At 43.3% G+C, this 17,797-nt stretch overlaps 1 protein-coding gene across 4 annotated transcripts in view; it reads right to left on the reverse strand.

The window, feature by feature from the left end:
* Positions 1-1,705: 1,705 nt before the first annotated feature.
* LOC143215181 (uncharacterized) overlaps positions 1,706-17,797 on the reverse strand; it is a 30,994-nt gene continuing 14,902 nt past the window's right edge. For 3 of the 4 annotated variants that reach the window (XM_076437092.1, XM_076437091.1, XM_076437093.1), the window contains exons 2-16: positions 11,207-11,449; positions 9,985-10,289; positions 8,492-8,563; positions 6,875-7,098; positions 6,659-6,756; positions 6,272-6,583; positions 5,524-5,910; positions 5,211-5,449; positions 4,867-5,147; positions 4,615-4,771; positions 4,325-4,527; positions 4,040-4,188; positions 3,501-3,812; positions 3,007-3,416; positions 1,706-2,856 (exon numbers count right to left, since the gene is read on the reverse strand). In XM_076437092.1, coding sequence (XP_076293207.1) covers positions 2,292-2,856; positions 3,007-3,416; positions 3,501-3,812; positions 4,040-4,188; positions 4,325-4,527; positions 4,615-4,771; positions 4,867-5,147; positions 5,211-5,449; positions 5,524-5,910; positions 6,272-6,583; positions 6,659-6,756; positions 6,875-7,098; positions 8,492-8,563; positions 9,985-10,289; positions 11,207-11,344 — 3,852 coding nt within the window. In that variant the 5' untranslated portion in view covers positions 11,345-11,449 and the 3' untranslated portion in view covers positions 1,706-2,291. The remainder of the gene's footprint in view (positions 2,857-3,006; positions 3,417-3,500; positions 3,813-4,039; positions 4,189-4,324; positions 4,528-4,614; positions 4,772-4,866; positions 5,148-5,210; positions 5,450-5,523; positions 5,911-6,271; positions 6,584-6,658; positions 6,757-6,874; positions 7,099-8,491; positions 8,564-9,984; positions 10,290-11,206; positions 11,450-17,797) is intronic. The other variant, XM_076437094.1, reaches the window with a different exon arrangement.

The following is a 17,797-nucleotide window of genomic DNA, read 5'->3' on the forward strand; positions in this document are numbered from 1 at the left end:
ACTCCTGGATGGACATTATGCAAATATTAACCATATAGTTGTTCGAACTATAACAGCATCTTCGTCGGATGTTTTCCATTGGATGGACTTGTGCATTATATTAGTAAATGCAGAGGCAATTTCCAAAATGTGCCTTTCATTTCTAAACGGAGCGCTTAGATTCTTAACTACTAGTTAGTTCGGTTTGACGGCAAACAAAGACTGGTCGAAAAACGGCAATTGTATAATTATTATCACTTTTAATAATGGTTCCTATGGTTTACGACATCTAGACTCAAATACCTATCGTTAATATTTTCCACCCGATGTCAGAAAGTATTTTGTCAAATATCTCGTCAACTGCATTCTGTAAAATGATCTTAGACGTACCTATCTGAAAGTCAGAAAAGTTTTATTATTTTAAAATCCTATGTTTTTTTTTAATTCGATTGTATCGAAGCGAGAGTCAACGTCACGATCCAAATGTATAAACGATTTTCTGCGATACATTACGCCTGTTATTAATTAACACGCATCGCTACATGTTTCAATGAATACACATCCAAGATTCGAAACGCTATAATGTTCGCTTTCCATATATGATGTAATTTATATTTCCATAGAATGCTTTTATGTTATCAATACAGCGGTAAACATCGTCGTACACCATCGATAAAGATCCAGACGCATATTCAAACAAGTTGAACTTCGAAGTATGCGATATAATAATTGTTAAATGTCGACAATAATACATCGATTTAACATAGAACAGAATCGTGTGAGATTACAAAAATGTTTGGCCGTTCAAATCTTGGCCGATGAGTTTTTGTACTAATAACAACGGGTTATCTGTTTAGAAGTATGAACGAAGTCAAATAATTTAATGGTCAATGATAGTGTAATTCCTTGTATTAGCCGATGCGTTTAATACATCTACTGGCAGCTTCAAACTTTCTGAACGATTCAGAATGAAGTAACCCTACAGTTTTCTTTCACATGAATAATGTAAATATTGAAAGAGATAGAGAAAGAGATAGAGATGGAGAGAGAGAGAAAGAGAGAGCAAACGTTTCTTATTTAAATGTCTTTTACCATATAAGCAACAAGAAAATGTGTTTGAAGTATCGTTACATTATAAGTTTATTTATACAATTAAACTATCTATGTACAATATATTAAATACGAATATTGTATAATTTCTTGTAACATATATTTAAAGAGGCTTTTGAATGGATTCGGTGTCGTTCACATACTAAAATTCTACTTATTCGACTCTGTTTATATAATCTGTGTACAGAAAAATTATGAATCTGTAATGACATCCCAGACTTTGCAGATGAGCATTCTATATACTTATGATTATATCGACCACAGGAATTCACTTAATTTCCATTAAAAAAAAACTTAATGCTCTTAGAAATAGTTACGGATTAATTTCTCGATCAGGAACACCCGTGAAAGCACAATTCGAAACGAATCAAATCAATAATTCATCTGTGCTATTCTACGTATCGTAACAGAATTGGATCAATGAATTTTCTGGCAGATAAATTAGCAAATGTGAAAGCTAATCGTCCCCCCTGGTTAACTGGTTAAGGTAGATTCAATAGATGTTCGATTAGGCACGAAAAATAGCATCCACGTTGCATTGAAAACGATAGCAATGCACAGTTAATAATATACATAATAATACTATGTAGATCGATTAAAATTTCACTAAGCTTCATTCGGATACTTACTGATTATTATGCCTACGCGTGATGTATCTTTCTTGAATTAGTTTAAAAAATTCGGATGTACAATGACCTGAATCATTCTTTGCGATGGATTCACCTAACTCTCTATGGTGTTGTGATGTGGTTCAATACCGTACTCCGCGATACGGTAACAAGGTAATTGAAAGTAGAATGAAGCTCTTACTTATTCGTTGTTCTTAAATGTAACTTTGTCGAAGTTCAAATGACGTCCAAACGATATACAAAAAGTATGAACTAAATCGAATAGATGAGAGCGCGTTATGCCTTACGTCCTTGTTTCCAATTAAAATATAGATGCATACAAAAACGTTTCGATAAATTGAATTTCTGTACTTAATCTACCTCGTACGATACAGTACGCGGTTAAAAGTCAAATAAATAAATGCAAATTTATATTATAATTACGAATTATATTATGGACAAAAAATGATCGTACCTAACGTTATCATATACCGGCCTCTGTCTTATCTTTAGTTGTCTTCTATTCGCACCTATTATGTATATATCATTTCTATGTATAATATATAATTTACCTGATGTAATAGCGATTTAAACTTAAACAGTTGTCCCGTAGGTACTGAACATCACTCTGGTGGTATCTGTGTCCAGAGTAACATCTTCCGGCGATGCTAAATCGACTTTAATGGAGCCAGAATTGTTTCTTCTTCTCGTTATACCACCTCCCCAGTTCGATAACGTCCAATGATAAGTTTCGCTCTCTTTCTCGGTGTTGGTGGTCTCCTGGGTGTCGTTGTCTTTGTCCAAACCAGTCTCGATCGAAACCGACGATTGAGACGCGACCGAATCGAAACTGGAATCTGCTGCTCCTCCTCTGTAACGACTAACGTACTCGGTGGACATTTCGCCGGGCGATTCTTCGATCGCTCTCAGGATGTTCTGACAGAGCTCCGAATCCAGCGGAATCGGATTCTCGGAGTCGCGGTTGTGAATGGTAACAGCTATATGAGCCGGATGTGGTATAGGAAGAGGAATTTGTAATTTCTCCGCGCTGTAAGGGCGAATCTGCCGCTTCCATGGCTGCCAGCGTGCTTCTGTCACACCGTTCGTCGATGTTGTTCGCCGTTTGATCCTTGTCGACGTCAACAGCCCTCCGGTATCGCTGCGAATCAAGCCGTGCACTTGTAAAGGAGACTTCAAACAAGTTGACGCGGTTACGAAAATATCGGGACACTTGGAATGCAAAATTATATTGTGTCCCAATATTTTCGTGACCGACTGTATACCTACATACTACTTCCGCTTCATTTACCTTCGTTTCTCCGACTTTCTACTATTGCTAGTTTGCTTGGCTCGCGGATTGAACGCCGCAACTTCCAAGTAAGGACTGTAAACCTGTATATTGCCGCGTGGCGCGTAAACTGCCCCCAACAAGTCCGGGCCGTTGGTACCGCCGAGTTCGGTGCTGTGAACCATGTCGGTGTAACGCGACAGATCAACTCCCGGGTGCGGTTCCAATCGGAACTTGGTGTCCGCGTCGTCGAGAGGTTGTAGAAAGTTCAAACTGAAAATGTCCGCGTACATTAGGCCAGCCAAGCCGGCCCAGTCGGCAACGCTCAGCCCTTTGTTCTCCCAAAAATCTTCCTCGTTTCCTGATAATCTCGCGAATACGTGAGTAGGATAGAGTCGTTCTAACATGAGTGCTCCCTGTTGTATCACTACCTGCACCATTGCGAAAAAATCCCTTCAATTCCGAATGTAACGTCAGACAGAACGAGAACATTCTAGAACACCGCGCGCAATTACCTTCAAGTCGAAGGTGGTAAGCTTTATTTTGCTTCTCACAACCATACCGAGGCCCGTTTGCAAATTCTTCCTACGTCTGTCTAGTTTCTCGTGTAACACGGCGATTAGATCTTTGGCTTCCTTTTCGAGCGATCTGTACGGATCCTTCGTTTTGGCTAGGCTAGCGGCGAACGGGCCAAAACAAGCTTCGACGAACTGCGTGAAGTCTCTCTGCGGCTGAGTGATCAATCGTTCCGTCTCTTGCTGGAACGCCAGCAACTCGTCGAGCTCCAGTTTCGCTTCGAATGCGGCTAATGCTTGTTCTGGCCTAATCTAGAAACGGAAGCAACAGAGAAGAACGGTGGATGAGTATCTCTTCGGATTTCGGTGATGTACAGGGCGAGTCTCGTAACGTGGCGATAATCTTTATGCATTTATAGCAATCTTCTCAATTTTGCTATAAATGTATATAAAGATCCGTAGTCTACTTACGAGTTATTTGAGATCGTCACGCTACGAGACTCACCCTGTATAAAGGGTACAATCACACGATCACGTACTTGATAATAGTAATCGGACGTCAATCCTGGTCCGGCTATTCGTTTCACTACGAAGCTGTCGCTGGCGGGTATGCGACCCCTGTTCTTTATTACTAAATGAAACATAACTGTGTCCCAGAACACTCTGATCCAGTAACGTATCACAGAAACTAGATCAAACAAAACGACAGAATTTCTATCCACCGTATAGCGAATGTATAGTACTTTCAGTGAAATTTGTCATAGTTATACGTTTGTCTGTATTATGTTCGTTTACGTGTATGTGTGTATGCATATGTACGGTACCTGTAAGTATCAGGAAAGAAATGATGGGGCAGAAAAGAAGAGCTACGATTAACGCTGCGACCGGCTGTAGACATCCTTGAATGCCGATATTCCATACTAACGCCTCCATAATGACTAAGTATCGATTCCTACTTGGTTCTGGACTATCAAGATCCATTATAAGCGCCATGAACGCATGCAACGTCAGAGTAATTATAGGCATCCTAAAATAATGTTTTGAAGGTTTGCGGTTAAGCGGTTCCGATACGAGAGTCCGATAATATTCAAGATATTACAGATCGTCAACGAACCACAAAACCGCGGTGAGCGCAACGAGAAGCGATCCCAGACTCGTTAGTATACAAACAACAGGAAAAACAAATAATATTACTAGTGTCCCTAGCAATCCCTTCACGCCGTAGTTCCATAGTCTGTTCAAATGCCTCGTCATTCCTTTGCCAATAAATCCTGTTGGACAGAGTTCATTGTATGGCATAAGTATAATTAATAATAATAATCGTAGAAGAACTTTCGGAAGTATGTGTCCACGTGCTGGGACTTACCAGTGTCCGGTTCCGTTTCGAAATGCGTGCGACTCTTGCTAATGTGTCTCCAAAGCGCGATCAATCGTGAACAAAGGGTAGGCATTTGAGAAGATTTCCTGGGGAACAAGGTGCCATTCAGCTGACTTAATTCTAGATCTGGGGTAAACGGTTGCACGAGCAACAAGGCCCTGATGGAGACCGGACAACACCACGGCACTGCTACGCCTAACAGGAACATCGCGTTCCAAGTCCAACACCATGTCCTGGCTACGTAATTTATCCAGCGCCACATAGGCCATCTGTTCGGGGCATGATGGAGCGTTCAAAAAATCTTTGACGTTGATTTGGCGCGTTGTACGTACCTCGTTGTGGTCGTGTGAACTATTTCTCTCTCGACCAAAAAGACCGGCTGACTGGGGTCTGCTCGGGGCGTTGTAATAGACGTCGGAGTGTTGCTCAGCACCGTTGGTATAATCTCCGACTGTCCTTGGAAATTGCGCCTAACGATCCAGTTCTTTGGAAGCCATATTTGTGTCGGCCATTGGAAGCTTCTCGTAGGCGTTTTCACTTTTCGCAGCTCTTTCAATAAAACCGGTTCCCTCTGATGAAGCAAACGCAAATAATTAGTATGTATATTCTTCGGGAAGAAAGGTTTTGAAAGATCGTTACGGATACCTCTTTCATGAATGTTAAGTCGCGATTTAGAAAGTAGACCGTCTGCTGTAAATTCTGATTGGTACAGAGGGTTAGAGCTTCCTCGTGCGCGCTCCACTCGCATTCCTCTATGAACTTCTCCTCCACCTCTCTCATTCTGTCGCGCATCCAAGGCTCTATTCGCGAGAGTACCGGGTGTTCGTTCTCGATATGACGTCTCAGCGATTCTTTGGTCTGGAACAACTTTCGTTGCACCGTTTCTACCGCTCGGTGCATCAGCACGACCGATTGCGCCTGCTGCACCAACAGCTGAGCAATTCCGTTCCCAAGATCATGTATGTCCGGGTGCGATAGAATATTCGAAAATACTCTTTGGAGGTACTCTCGCATAACTGCTTCGTTGACTTCCTGCGAACAGGACGTTTCTCGTAAAAAGGATCAAGAACAGGGTATACAGTAACCCCGCGATCTAAGCCGATTCTCGGTTCTGTGCTGCGACAGGGATCGCGCAGGAAGACCAGTAGAAGGGGTAGGCGAACAGGCTTAGATCGGGAAGCTCCGTCGCGCTGAGATCGCGGGATTACTGTACTATTGAGTTGGAACGAAAGTTCGTAGCGTTTTGAACATGATGAGTTACCTCAGGAATGGCAAAAAGAATGAAAAATATATTATTGAACAAATATCTTAATTTTATCATTGAATTTTAATTTAAAAACGAACTTTTGTTCCAATCCAATATGTTGTTTGAAGATTCGCTCGAGAACCATACTTTTTCGATCTCTTCGTCCGGCTTTTTCCGAGCTCTCAACTCCGATATCAGTCTTTCTCTGAAATGCAGAAACCAGCCTCGTGTCTCTCTCTCCGAAATAGCAACTAGAATCGGTAAAGCTTTTCTGATAATGTCTCTGCTAAATAATCTAAGATCGACCACAGCTCCACCGGGCGTTCCGAACACAAAAGGGACCGGGATCGGTAGAAGTTGCGACAGTTCCCTCTCCACCTCGAACTTCTCCATAGTTGCTCGACGAAGTTGTTTCCGGACGAATCCGCATAGCAGCTCGAGCGAGTCCTCGTATTCCGGCTGTGACAAAAAGTAATTTCAATTTCCATCGAATTCGATATCGTTTAACGAGATCCGCGCTGCTTCGATACTCACCCTACACACCAGCTCGGCGACCAAGTAGCGGCAACGTTCCTCCCTGATCTTCGCGTCGAGATTATGCGCCTGAAGCGACGGCACGCCGATTATAATGTCTAGAGAACAGTTGGAGAATCAACATCGTTTTCAATGAATAGTTTAGTTTGTTTCGAGAACCGGAACTAATAACAGTTTCCAATCTCTGGTTCAGGGGACATAGGGAATTTTATTTACCAAGAAGTCGCAACAGGCCAGTCAAGAACGCCTTCAGAGACTGCGAAACGCTGAAACAGTGGGACACCAGTCTGGCTTTCGCGGTGACCACGATGAATCTGGTAGCCAAAGCTAGATCCCGAAGCAGAGCATCTCGTCTCCTGTCTCTTCCACGCTGCAGCAAACCGCTCAATCTCCATCGATGAGTCTGTCCAGCGAAGTTTATCGAGTCGACCTCGAATTCCCTGAAAAACGAACGAATCGTCAAGTTGGTTCACATTCGGGCACGGAAGCGACACGAATCTACTGGTTCTCTATGCTCGTAAACGAAACAACATTCACATACACGAATGGTTTTGCGGTTTCATTCTTTATTTGTGGGAGTACGAAAGACGAGAAGAGGGAAGATTATGTTGGGAACGTTGTTTCAATGAAACCTCCTCCTCCATCCCCGTGACGTTATAGTGCGTTTCTTCCCAGTGGCGTGTAACGCTAACAAGCCATATTAACAATCCTCGTCTATCCACACATTGGTAAAACCAAAACCAATCAACTAGATTACAAGCACGCTAAGAGGCTACAAAGGGGAAAGGGTTCGGCGAACGACTATGTACAGCAATGTTAGCTATGAAACATAAAAGGTTTGCAATTGGCAAGCTGCGTGGATCTCTAGCAGGGATTGAAAACTGTTGTGATATGGGTTCAGGGTCTCGAAACAGTTATGAAGAACGGGAATGACGTTATAATTGTTACGAGAATATCGGTTTTAGCTTATTTCGGTTCTATAATCGGTTATGATTCGGTTCTGTATTCTGTTCGGCCGAAGAATATACAGACAATGATAGAATATGCAAGGAAAAAAATATACATTTACAAGAAAAAGAATATCGATCATCTGGAAGACTCCGGAAAAAGATTTTGAGAGAAAAGTAACATTTGCAAAGCATTAACCTTGTGATACCATTTACATTGAATGAAAAACATTTGTTACATCATCAAAAATAAAGGAGACATTTAGGTGGACCTCCTTGTATACACACCTTGTAGATTACAATATTACACGTTCTTCGGCCGAACAGAATACGGACCGAAGTCATAACCGAAACCGGAACCGAAATCCAGAATCACTTCGGTTCTCCATAACAGTTTCAATCAGAACCGACATGTAACAGTTTGATACAGTGATGTTTTCCCTGATCTCTAGCAAACATCCTAGAATCACCCTGCATAGCGCAACGCTCGACAGTGGATTCTTGCGGGCGAAGGTAGTCGACGCTTCTTGGGTTTCGAGCGATCCACCAACGCAAGGGGAAAAGCTGAACCTTTTGCGACGAAGTAGGGCCGTCCTGGTCTGCTGTTCGCGTTGCGTTTGGCGTTGTCTCATTTCATTTCTTTCTTTTTTTCTGTGCTCGGATCGATTTCGCGGTGGTGCACGATACCACGACAAAACAACGATCATGCTGTACGGTACAGTGCCGGTGCGACAATTTTGTCTAATTAGTTTTGTGGAAGGAACCCGGCGTCCGTCGTCAAAGGTCACGAGAACGAGCGACGATTCCAGTCTCTAAGTCACTGCCATGAGAGAGACTATCGATCCGTCGTTCGGTGAATATTGTGTGACGCTGATGCATGACATACCCGCATCTTCGAATGCTCTCCAATTGAGTGGCATTCAGCTTCTTCGGTTTTCCGTACTTCTCCTTCTGAAAGCTTTACAAAAATCGTTAGAATAATCCATGTTGCACAGAAGGTACGAGGCCCTTATCTTTCATAAGGACAGTGGAGGGATAACTGGGTTTTTTTTTGTGCGGTTTGGTTTAGTTCGATTCGGTTCGAGATAGTTCCCTTTTTAATTCGTCTTTTACACGCTAAACTACATACGCTACAGAGCGCGCGGTACACCTTGTAAACAGGACAGATAGACTAGCGTACACGGTGCTACAGCTTCGTATATATTCTATTCGTATCTTCTATCGTGGAACAGAAGCGTGTGAGTACATACCTGTGCGGTATACACCTGAATCGGAATCGCTAAATTCTAACTCTACGCAATACGCTCGCTACTGGTGTCGTGTTCGGAGAAGCGTTTCTCGAGGGCTTGAAAACTGTTCGGTAACATCGATCCCGGCTCTCGAAACGGTCGCGAAGAACTTCCGCTTCGAACAACTGTTAAAGTACGTGTCCTCTGAGGGTAAATGTCGGAGAGCTAACGGAAAGTTGAAATTCGCAAATGGGCACGTTCAATTTTTCTCTCGGAAAACGCCATTGGTATAGCTGAGAGCCTTCTAGTTAGTTTTCTCTGCCATTATATACGTACATATTTATACATATGCATAAATCGAACAATGGGCGGGAAAGTCTGACGCAGAAGTCAGAATTCTCGATTTAAAAATATTTATCCACGGGTTTTTCAATTTTTATTGAAATATTAATCGACCAAATGATTATTGCTGTATATTGTTAAATATATAGAAAATAATCTCCAGGAGTACGCACTTTCTTTTTTCTTATTAAGTACATTGCAACAGTTCCAGCTAACTTTGGCGCATCCATTCTGTTCACGAGTGTTCTTATAACTAGACAGCGGATCTTTATGCAGGATAAATTCTTTTTACCTGTACTGCAACAAACTGGAGTGAAATAGAAATTTATTTTCTTTCTTAATATGTTCAATCGGTTGAAAATCATACAAGAGTATTTTTAGATTCATCTAACGTTTTACTGTTTTAAATTACGCCAACTCGTTTTCGTCATTAATGCCATAAAATCCGCTGTCTACTTGTAACTATAAATTCAAACGGCCACACATCTGAGAGCAACAAATTTCTGAAGCACATACTCTCAAATGGACACGTACGTTTACGAATAACAGATTCGATTCTTCGTTTCCATCCGAAACGTTTCGATTTTCGAGACCGTTTCAAGCCCTGCTCGAGAGACACCGAGGAAGATGGATCGTTCACCCAATGCAATGGTTGCACAGCGAGAGAGAAAGACTTTAGGAGTGTCGCGAGTAACAAGGAATCCCCGGCAGCTTGTGCAACTTTTGTGGATCCAGGACGTATCCGATTGCAGGGGGCGCGTCGGAACGAAGGGAGTGAACGGATCGGTAGATTCGCTGGAAAACCTACCCCCGTTTGCTGATGCTCTCCAGCTGTTTCTTGGTCAATCTTCTGGGTTCGCCTTTACTGTCGACAGCGACCGAATCTAGCTCGTCGAAGCTGGGCGCGACGAACAGGTCCCTCAGATGATGCTTCTTCCTGGCGAGTGTGTCTTCCGGTTCCGTGCAGGTGGACAACGGCGGTGGAAGCACGATTGGGAACGTTCTCCAGTGGTAGAGGAATTGCTGCGCCACCTCTTTGATGTTGTGCACCAGGGCCTCGACCTCGGCCGGAGCGCCACGAAGATGCGACGTGTCGAACTCCACCGGCTCCTTCTGCGAGCGGACAACCAAACCAGAGATCAGAAACGTGGCATCAGTTAAACATTGGTAGTGGACGACGTTTTGCTCAATTTATGTCGAAAATCGTTTGTTTTACGAAAAAAGCTAAAAAATTAATTTTGGAATATAATGTACATTTTAATTATGTCTTTCGGGTCTCGATTATTCATCGGGCCTTAATTTGTCCGGTCTTCCGATCAAGCCGGTTAATCGAGGTCCTACTGTATTGAAACAATTTAACACTAAACCTACCACTGCCGGTCAAACGACCGGTTTTATATTTTTCATTTCATAATTATTGAAATTATGAAGTTGCCTACGTGGAAATTAATTTGATAAAATTCTGTATTCAAGCACATATCGCTGTTCAAATTGCAGAAAATCTAAATAAACAAACTAAAACATGTTAATCGCTTTTAGAGCTCTGTAGGTTTAGCGTTAATGGAAGATAATCACGAAGTCTCTAACAAGGGAAGGACTCGAAGTGTCCGACTTCGATTTTGATAATCTTTTGTGAGACGATAGTATATAGATCGCTAATGATGTCTGCAAAATATTAGGTGTAGTTACTCAATAGTTTTAAAGATATGAACAATTGAACTTTCACGCAACCTGCTTACACGGTTAATGAAACTTCGAAAACTTGAAAGTTCATTTGTTTATATCTTTAGAACTATTGAGTAACTACACCTAATATTTTTCAGACATCATTAGGGATCCATATACTATCGTCTCACAAAAAATTATCGAAGTCGGACACTTGGGGTTCTTCCCTTGTAAGCATTATGCTGAGTACAACGACTGTAAACAGTTTGATCTTGTGCAGCAGAGTTTGATATATTCCGCAGAGTCGTCCCAGAAGGGTTAACAGGTTTCCTCCGATGAGGCGAGAAGTTTCGGCGAGAAAATACCTCTGGCTGGAGTCCATCTCCGTTAGGTCGGTGATAAGGATGGTGCGCGTAGGCCTGATGATTCGGTGCCGTGTTGGTGTTGCCGGTGTTGGCTGTGTTGGCGGTGTTGGCGGAAGCGGAGTTCAAGTTGTGGGGCATCTCGCGCGTGAAAAGCGTGCGCGGTGGCTGGGGTCAGCTGCCCCGTATCCCGACAATCTCCTCATACACCATGCTGCTGGTCGTCACCATTTATCATTCCACGCCCTGTAACATTTTCAATTTGTTAGTCCGTGGCTATTTACATCCGATCTCCGCGTGTTTCAGCGGCGTTTCTCGTTCGAAGAGGCTGACTTCGCGCGATGAAGAATCGCATTTCCACGGACGAAAATAGGAAGAGACGAAGTCGAGGCGAGTCGGAGCGGCACGCAACGAGGGAGCCTCGGTTCAACGCAGGCTCCCATTAACCGATTATACGTCCATTAAACGATTAACATTCCGAGCATTCCGGCCGCTGGTTTCTGGCGGCATGCGACTCGGATAAAATCGACTTTTACGCCGTTTTCTCCAACGGAGTCATTCCACGAGAAATCGGACACTTTTTAGAGTACTGGCTTTCGTTCGGATATGTTGTTAGTCGGTTTGTTAGTTCTAGTCTTATGATTTATTGAAAAAAGACCGACACTTTTCTTTACACGTCTGTAAAATCAACAATGTTCAGAACAAAATCCGAAACAGTACTCCAAGAAGTGTCGCTCCAGAGTCGAGTCGAAAATCCGCGATAATCGCAGACGTTTCTCCGATAACGTTTGACCGTGGCAAAGGAACTTTTCGGGAGGAGAGATCGATTCGAGTTAAAATCCTGGCTAACCTTCAGCACGATCGATCGCCGGCCACCTGGCTACCTGGCCAAACATGGTAGCGCGGCGGTGGATGCAACAATGTCGACGGCTCTTTCGAAACGAAACGAACGGAAGCGGAAGGTGGATGGTATTCGGATCGCTTCCAGATTCGACCCGGTCGTCCCGATGTCCCGATGCGAAACGCGAGACGATTCATTGGTATTCTGCCAGCGTGAGACAATGCGACCGGTCGGAGCGCAAGGATAGAACCGGAACGTGGTCTTCTCTTGGCACGGAGCAAGGATGCTTTACAATAATTGCTACGTGTAATTGCAACGAGGGCTCGTTTATCGTGCGCGACCGAGCAGCACCGCGGAACCAGGACGGATCGGTCCAACGAAAGAACTAGAGATCGAATCGGTGTTACGGGTACCGGTCGAATACCGAGAGACTTTTACGTATTTATTTTATTAGGTCAGCGCATGAGTCGTATCGTCTCTTATCGCGCGTCTTCTGCGTGAATCGTACTTTGTTCGTGCAATATTTTCAGGCACAATATTATATTGTAAATTAAGTATGTTGTACAATATTTTAGAGAAGCGGAGAGTCCTCTGCAAAGCTAAGACAAGGCTATAATAATAATGAATTGATGACATATTTTTAAAGACACTTTCCCAGACGATATTCTCAAGCACCAAATTATATTATAAATTAAACTTGTTGTACAAAATTGTATAAAAGCGGAGAATGCTCCACAAAGCCGTGAGGCAAGGCTATAATAAATTAATGCCATTTCCCGGATCTTATTTTCAAGCAAAAAATTATATTATAAATTAAACTTGTTGTACAAAATTGTGTAAGAGCGGAAAGTCCTGGATAAAGCCGAGGCTATAATACATAGACAGCGGGACTTTTCGAATTACAACAAGCTGGAGTGAAATAGAAATTTATCTTCTTTCTTAATATGTTTAATAGGTTGAAAACAATGTAACAGTATTTTCAAATGCTCCCAATGTTTCTACTGTTTTCATTTACATCTACCCATTTTTGTTATAAATAAGATAATAAAATCCGCTGTCTCATAATAATATATTGCTGCCATATTTTTATGGAACCTGTTCCGAACCGAGCGTTTCCCGCCGACGGAAGCTCGTTTCGGAGGGCACGTGGACGAACGACCGCAATTTAGAAGGGACGTCATCGAAGACAACGCGAATGCATTCGCGTGGAACTCGAATGAAACTGATCGAAACAATTTCTGGAGCACTCGAGCCAGCGGCAAGCTGCAGTCACGAACCGCGATCAAGTGCGAAATGAAATACGAGCGTGTCGGCATTGATTTACTGGTACGTCGGAACGGTCGGGTCGCGCGATTCGACCGAGGACTTCGTTTTCACCGTTCCAATGTCTGGGCCACGATGACGATTTTTCGCCAGCATTTTGCGCAGAACGTTTGCCAGGAACGCGGCATCGACCCGAAATCCTGTAGACTGAACGGTTGGCTGGTCCACGCGATCGAAAAGCAACGTCGGAGAAAAAGATGAATGGCTATTGATCTTTGTTCGCGATACCCCAAGCCTCTCTTCGTCTTCGAGATCGTCACGTCGGTTGATCGCGGTAATTGCACGGGATCGAAGAGAGTTAATTGGCAGGATCGAGAAAACGATACACGGTATCGCGTTTCCACGCGTAGGTTATTCTGAACGTCGAACTCGATGCGGCTTCGGTTAGAAATCTGGTAGAAGGTTGGAAGTCGTTTAAAACGCATCGAGTTCGACGTTGATCAATTTATCACGATAAGATAAACCGACCAAAAGCTTTCGAAGTGTGTTAGAGCACGAATTGGGAGGGCGTTCCTCGTTTCGCTTCGTATTCCGCTAGCTTCGGGACCCCCAGGACCGAAAAACGAAGAAATCGAAGCGGCGAGATTCGTCTCCGTACTTATCGAAACTTAAAATTCTGTTCGCGGTTCGACAACGACCGGTCGATACCACAGGATGGATCGAGGAATGGAAGAATTGTCTCTTTCTTGAATTTTTTTTGACGGTCTCATCGCTTTCAATTCCTCTGGGAGATTCTTGACCTAGGAAGTCGTTTTTAACACTAAACCTACCACCGCAGCTCAGTGGTCCAGGAGCTAGAATTCAATTTTTCGACTTTGAAATTTCAACAAAATTTTGTTTTCTCTCAAATAAGAATACATTAGAATATATTAGATCTTTCAGATGACTTTCCGAGCCGATATGTGCTCATAATTATGAAAGTGATCGATCATATATTTATTCTTGTTTCGAGATATTTAAAGGAAAAGGATATTAACACTAAATGAACTCCATACAATGTTGAAATGAGAAGCATTATTATTATTATGTAATGGTTCATTTTTGACAATATCGTAAAAATTACATTGAATTAATTCAGTTTAAAATAATGCGATGTGAAATAACTGATGAACTCATTTTCTTTTGAATTTTGACTTGGACCACTTTCATAATTGTGGGCACATTTAAGTATTGTATGAGGTAGGGTAAGGTGCCCAAATATGAACCACTTTTTGTTGATGTCATTTTTTGATTATTTTAGACTGCTCTTTTTCGGCCAAAAAATTACCAGTTGTAGATGTATTTCCTCCCTATAAGATTTTGGGGTCAATTTGTTAAAAAATGAATACAGCTTGGGAAAAATATTTCTTTTGTGGTGTGTCATTTGCAGGTTCCAGCGGAAGGGGTTCTTAATATGGTACACCTCAAGTCCACGACACGTAGTGCCATATTCGGCACCCACACGGAGAATGTCGATAGCTATACTCATATTAGGAAACCCTTGGTAGTGCCATATTGCGAACTCCACGTGGACTGATAATACTAGCTACAGACAAAGAGAAAATGAATTTCTGCCCCAAAACAACAGTTGGCAAACATTACTATAAATAAACTGAAACTACAGATATGTTCAAACATTTCAAAATCACTTATCTTCCTCGAAAAAGATACAATCGAAAATCTAACCACAAAAATATTCAATACGTGGAGACACAATTGGCGGAGGATCGATACTAAAATCTATAGAATGGTGCAATTACACTGCACACTGTTGCTACTAAGGCAGTGCCGTAATAGGCGACTATACCATATTTGGGCACTTTACCCTATTGTATCAATTTCAATGGCAATCAAGTGAAATTTTAATAACAAATTACTTCCTTAACGACCTAATAATATAACAATATTTCTAAATTCTTCTATTTTTACCGTTCCAAATTGCACCTACTCATTTCTGTCATAAATCCATAAAATCTGCTGTCTGCATATCGCTCACTTTCGATGGTCGGTAGGTTTAAAGAAATAAATAAAAAAAGGATTTTTTCGCCCCTTTCCGAGAGGACGGCAGAGAAAGAGAGAGAAATGGAGGCAATGTCGAAGGACGAGCATGAAAAATCACGAGCGTTCGCGTCGAATCGGCGGAACGGTGTGATCGAGCGTGTGCGGAGCAGTATTAGAAGCATAGACTGGAATAGCCGCGGTGTTTTAAGGTTACGAGAGCTTGCGGGAGCTTCGAAGTGGGTCAAAAGGCAGCGTGGCTCGGCGCACGGCGCACGGTGCACGGCAACCTACTTGGAACGCATTCGAGCAGAGTCGTAAATATTCTTTCTCGCGAATCTCTTTCGCGGTCACCTCGTTTTCCGAGTCGCAGACCGTTCTTTGAATCGAATGATCGCTGATCCGCAGATCTAGCGGCAGTGTTCGGGGAGGAGCGATAACGCGGATCAACCGGGGATGTGCTCACCCCGCGCGTCATCGGACGGAGCGCGACCATAAGTGGAATGAATGGCGCCCATTCATGGAAGCGCGGGTTACTCCGTACGATTTCCCGAGAAACGGTGGCCGTTTTTCTTTGGTCTCGCGAGTACAATTGCCACGGGGAAACGGCGAAACGACCAAACTGGAGAAGGAACTCGGAAGTCCAGATTCTGTGGTCGCACGGTTTCCTCAATGAGACACTCGATCCTGACTACCGTCGATGCGTTTTCTCTTGCTCTTGTTCGCGTGTGCGAGTACGTGCTCGGTCACGCCGCGTAAAGTTACAAGAACGACGACGTCGCGCCGCGCCGGTACAGATGAGAGAACGAGTAGCATCGCGTCTCGTCGCGACTGCAGTGACTGCACACAATGAAGGCACGGCGGATGGATAAAGGGGAGCGTGTGCATCGTGCAGCTCCATTGTGAACGCGAGAGCCGCTCCTCTCGTTTCAACGTTTCGTCGTCCGTCGAACGACAAGCGACGAACGACACTTGAATCCAGACCGGGTGAAAATGAGATTCGTCCCAATCGTTCACCGAAATCGATTCACCCATCCGAGCGGTTCGTCGACCTCGACGGACCGCGCTCTTTCCGATTACTTTTCCCTTCATTCTCCCCGTCGACGGACTCGGCCGTTTTTCCTCTCGACGAGCCGCGCATGTATTAGAGATCGCGTGTTTGAACGTGTACTAAAATACACGTGGTACGAATTTAAGGATTCGCGAAGACGTATCCGCGTTCGGCATGTTCGAGCGAAAAACAACGTCAGTTGTCTGACTCGAACTTGTCGAACGGATCCGGGTACACGGATCTGTATTCACGGACAGTGGCGCACCCAGGGGAGGAGCCAGGGGGCCAAGTCCCGCCCACAAGAAAAAAATGTTTAGCTTCCAAAATCAAAATCGCGGTATAGCTCTGGGTACCGTTGACAGATATTTTGGCTACAAAAAAGGAAGTTCATCACGCAAAACCTAGGGCTGCGTTCAACTACCCCCCCCCCCCCCCAAGATCCTGGGTGCGCCACTGTTCACGGATCCTTATATTCTTACTATATACAGTCACTGACAATTTAAAGTGGACACCCTTAAAAATCGCATAACTTTTTAGAAATTGGACCAAAGGACTTGAATTTTTTTAAGATGTTAGACTGGCTAGTTCGCTAGAGAATAAGTAAACAAAAATTTAATACGATTTCAATTGGTAGGAATTATACAAAATTTTTAAAAATGATGTTTCGTCAACTTTTTTATCTGGGCCTGTAACGATAATTTGAAAAATGCGTTTTATAGATTTCGGTAACTTATATGCATACTGAAAATTTCATCGAAATCGGTCTACATTGCAATGAGATACATACGTTTAAAGATGATCACGTAAGGGCGAAATGCCCTGGCAAGGCTGAAAATCTGCGACTTTCACCCTTAAGCTCTTTGAAATATCCGTCAAATGTCTGAAGGACGAAGTTGAATGGAGCAGTGGGGCTTCTCATCCTGTAGTAAACTAATTGCTCTAGCTTCCCAAAAACGTTCAAACCGTATTAGTACAATATTAAAAACAGTTATCGTCTTTTTTAGAGCGTCCGAATATTAATTCGAGTACATAACTGTATCTCCGTCGATGCGACGTCTTTCGATCGACTTTGCACAGTCTTCCGGATCGGAAGACCGTCTCGAAGGAATCCGCCTCTGGGTAATTAGACCCTTTTGAGAGAATGGACAACGCTCGGAAGAAGACACGCGAACGGGGAACAAGGGATGTTTCCGATAACGACGCCGCGCGGTCTCGTTATTGGCGCCGATTACGTCGAGGCAAAGAGAAACAGGACCTTCGAACACGTTCGGATATCCCAGAGAGGCTTTTTTAATAACGACGGAACACGTAACAATGCTCTCTACCGTCGAACAGGGCGATGCAACGCAATTTTTTACAATTCAGATGCGTCTCGGAGAGCTTCGGAGAACGGCCCCGATAA

Source organism: Lasioglossum baleicum, chromosome 13, assembly GCF_051020765.1.
Source record: "Lasioglossum baleicum chromosome 13, iyLasBale1, whole genome shotgun sequence".
Classification (NCBI taxonomy): Eukaryota; Metazoa; Arthropoda; class Insecta; order Hymenoptera; family Halictidae; genus Lasioglossum; species Lasioglossum baleicum.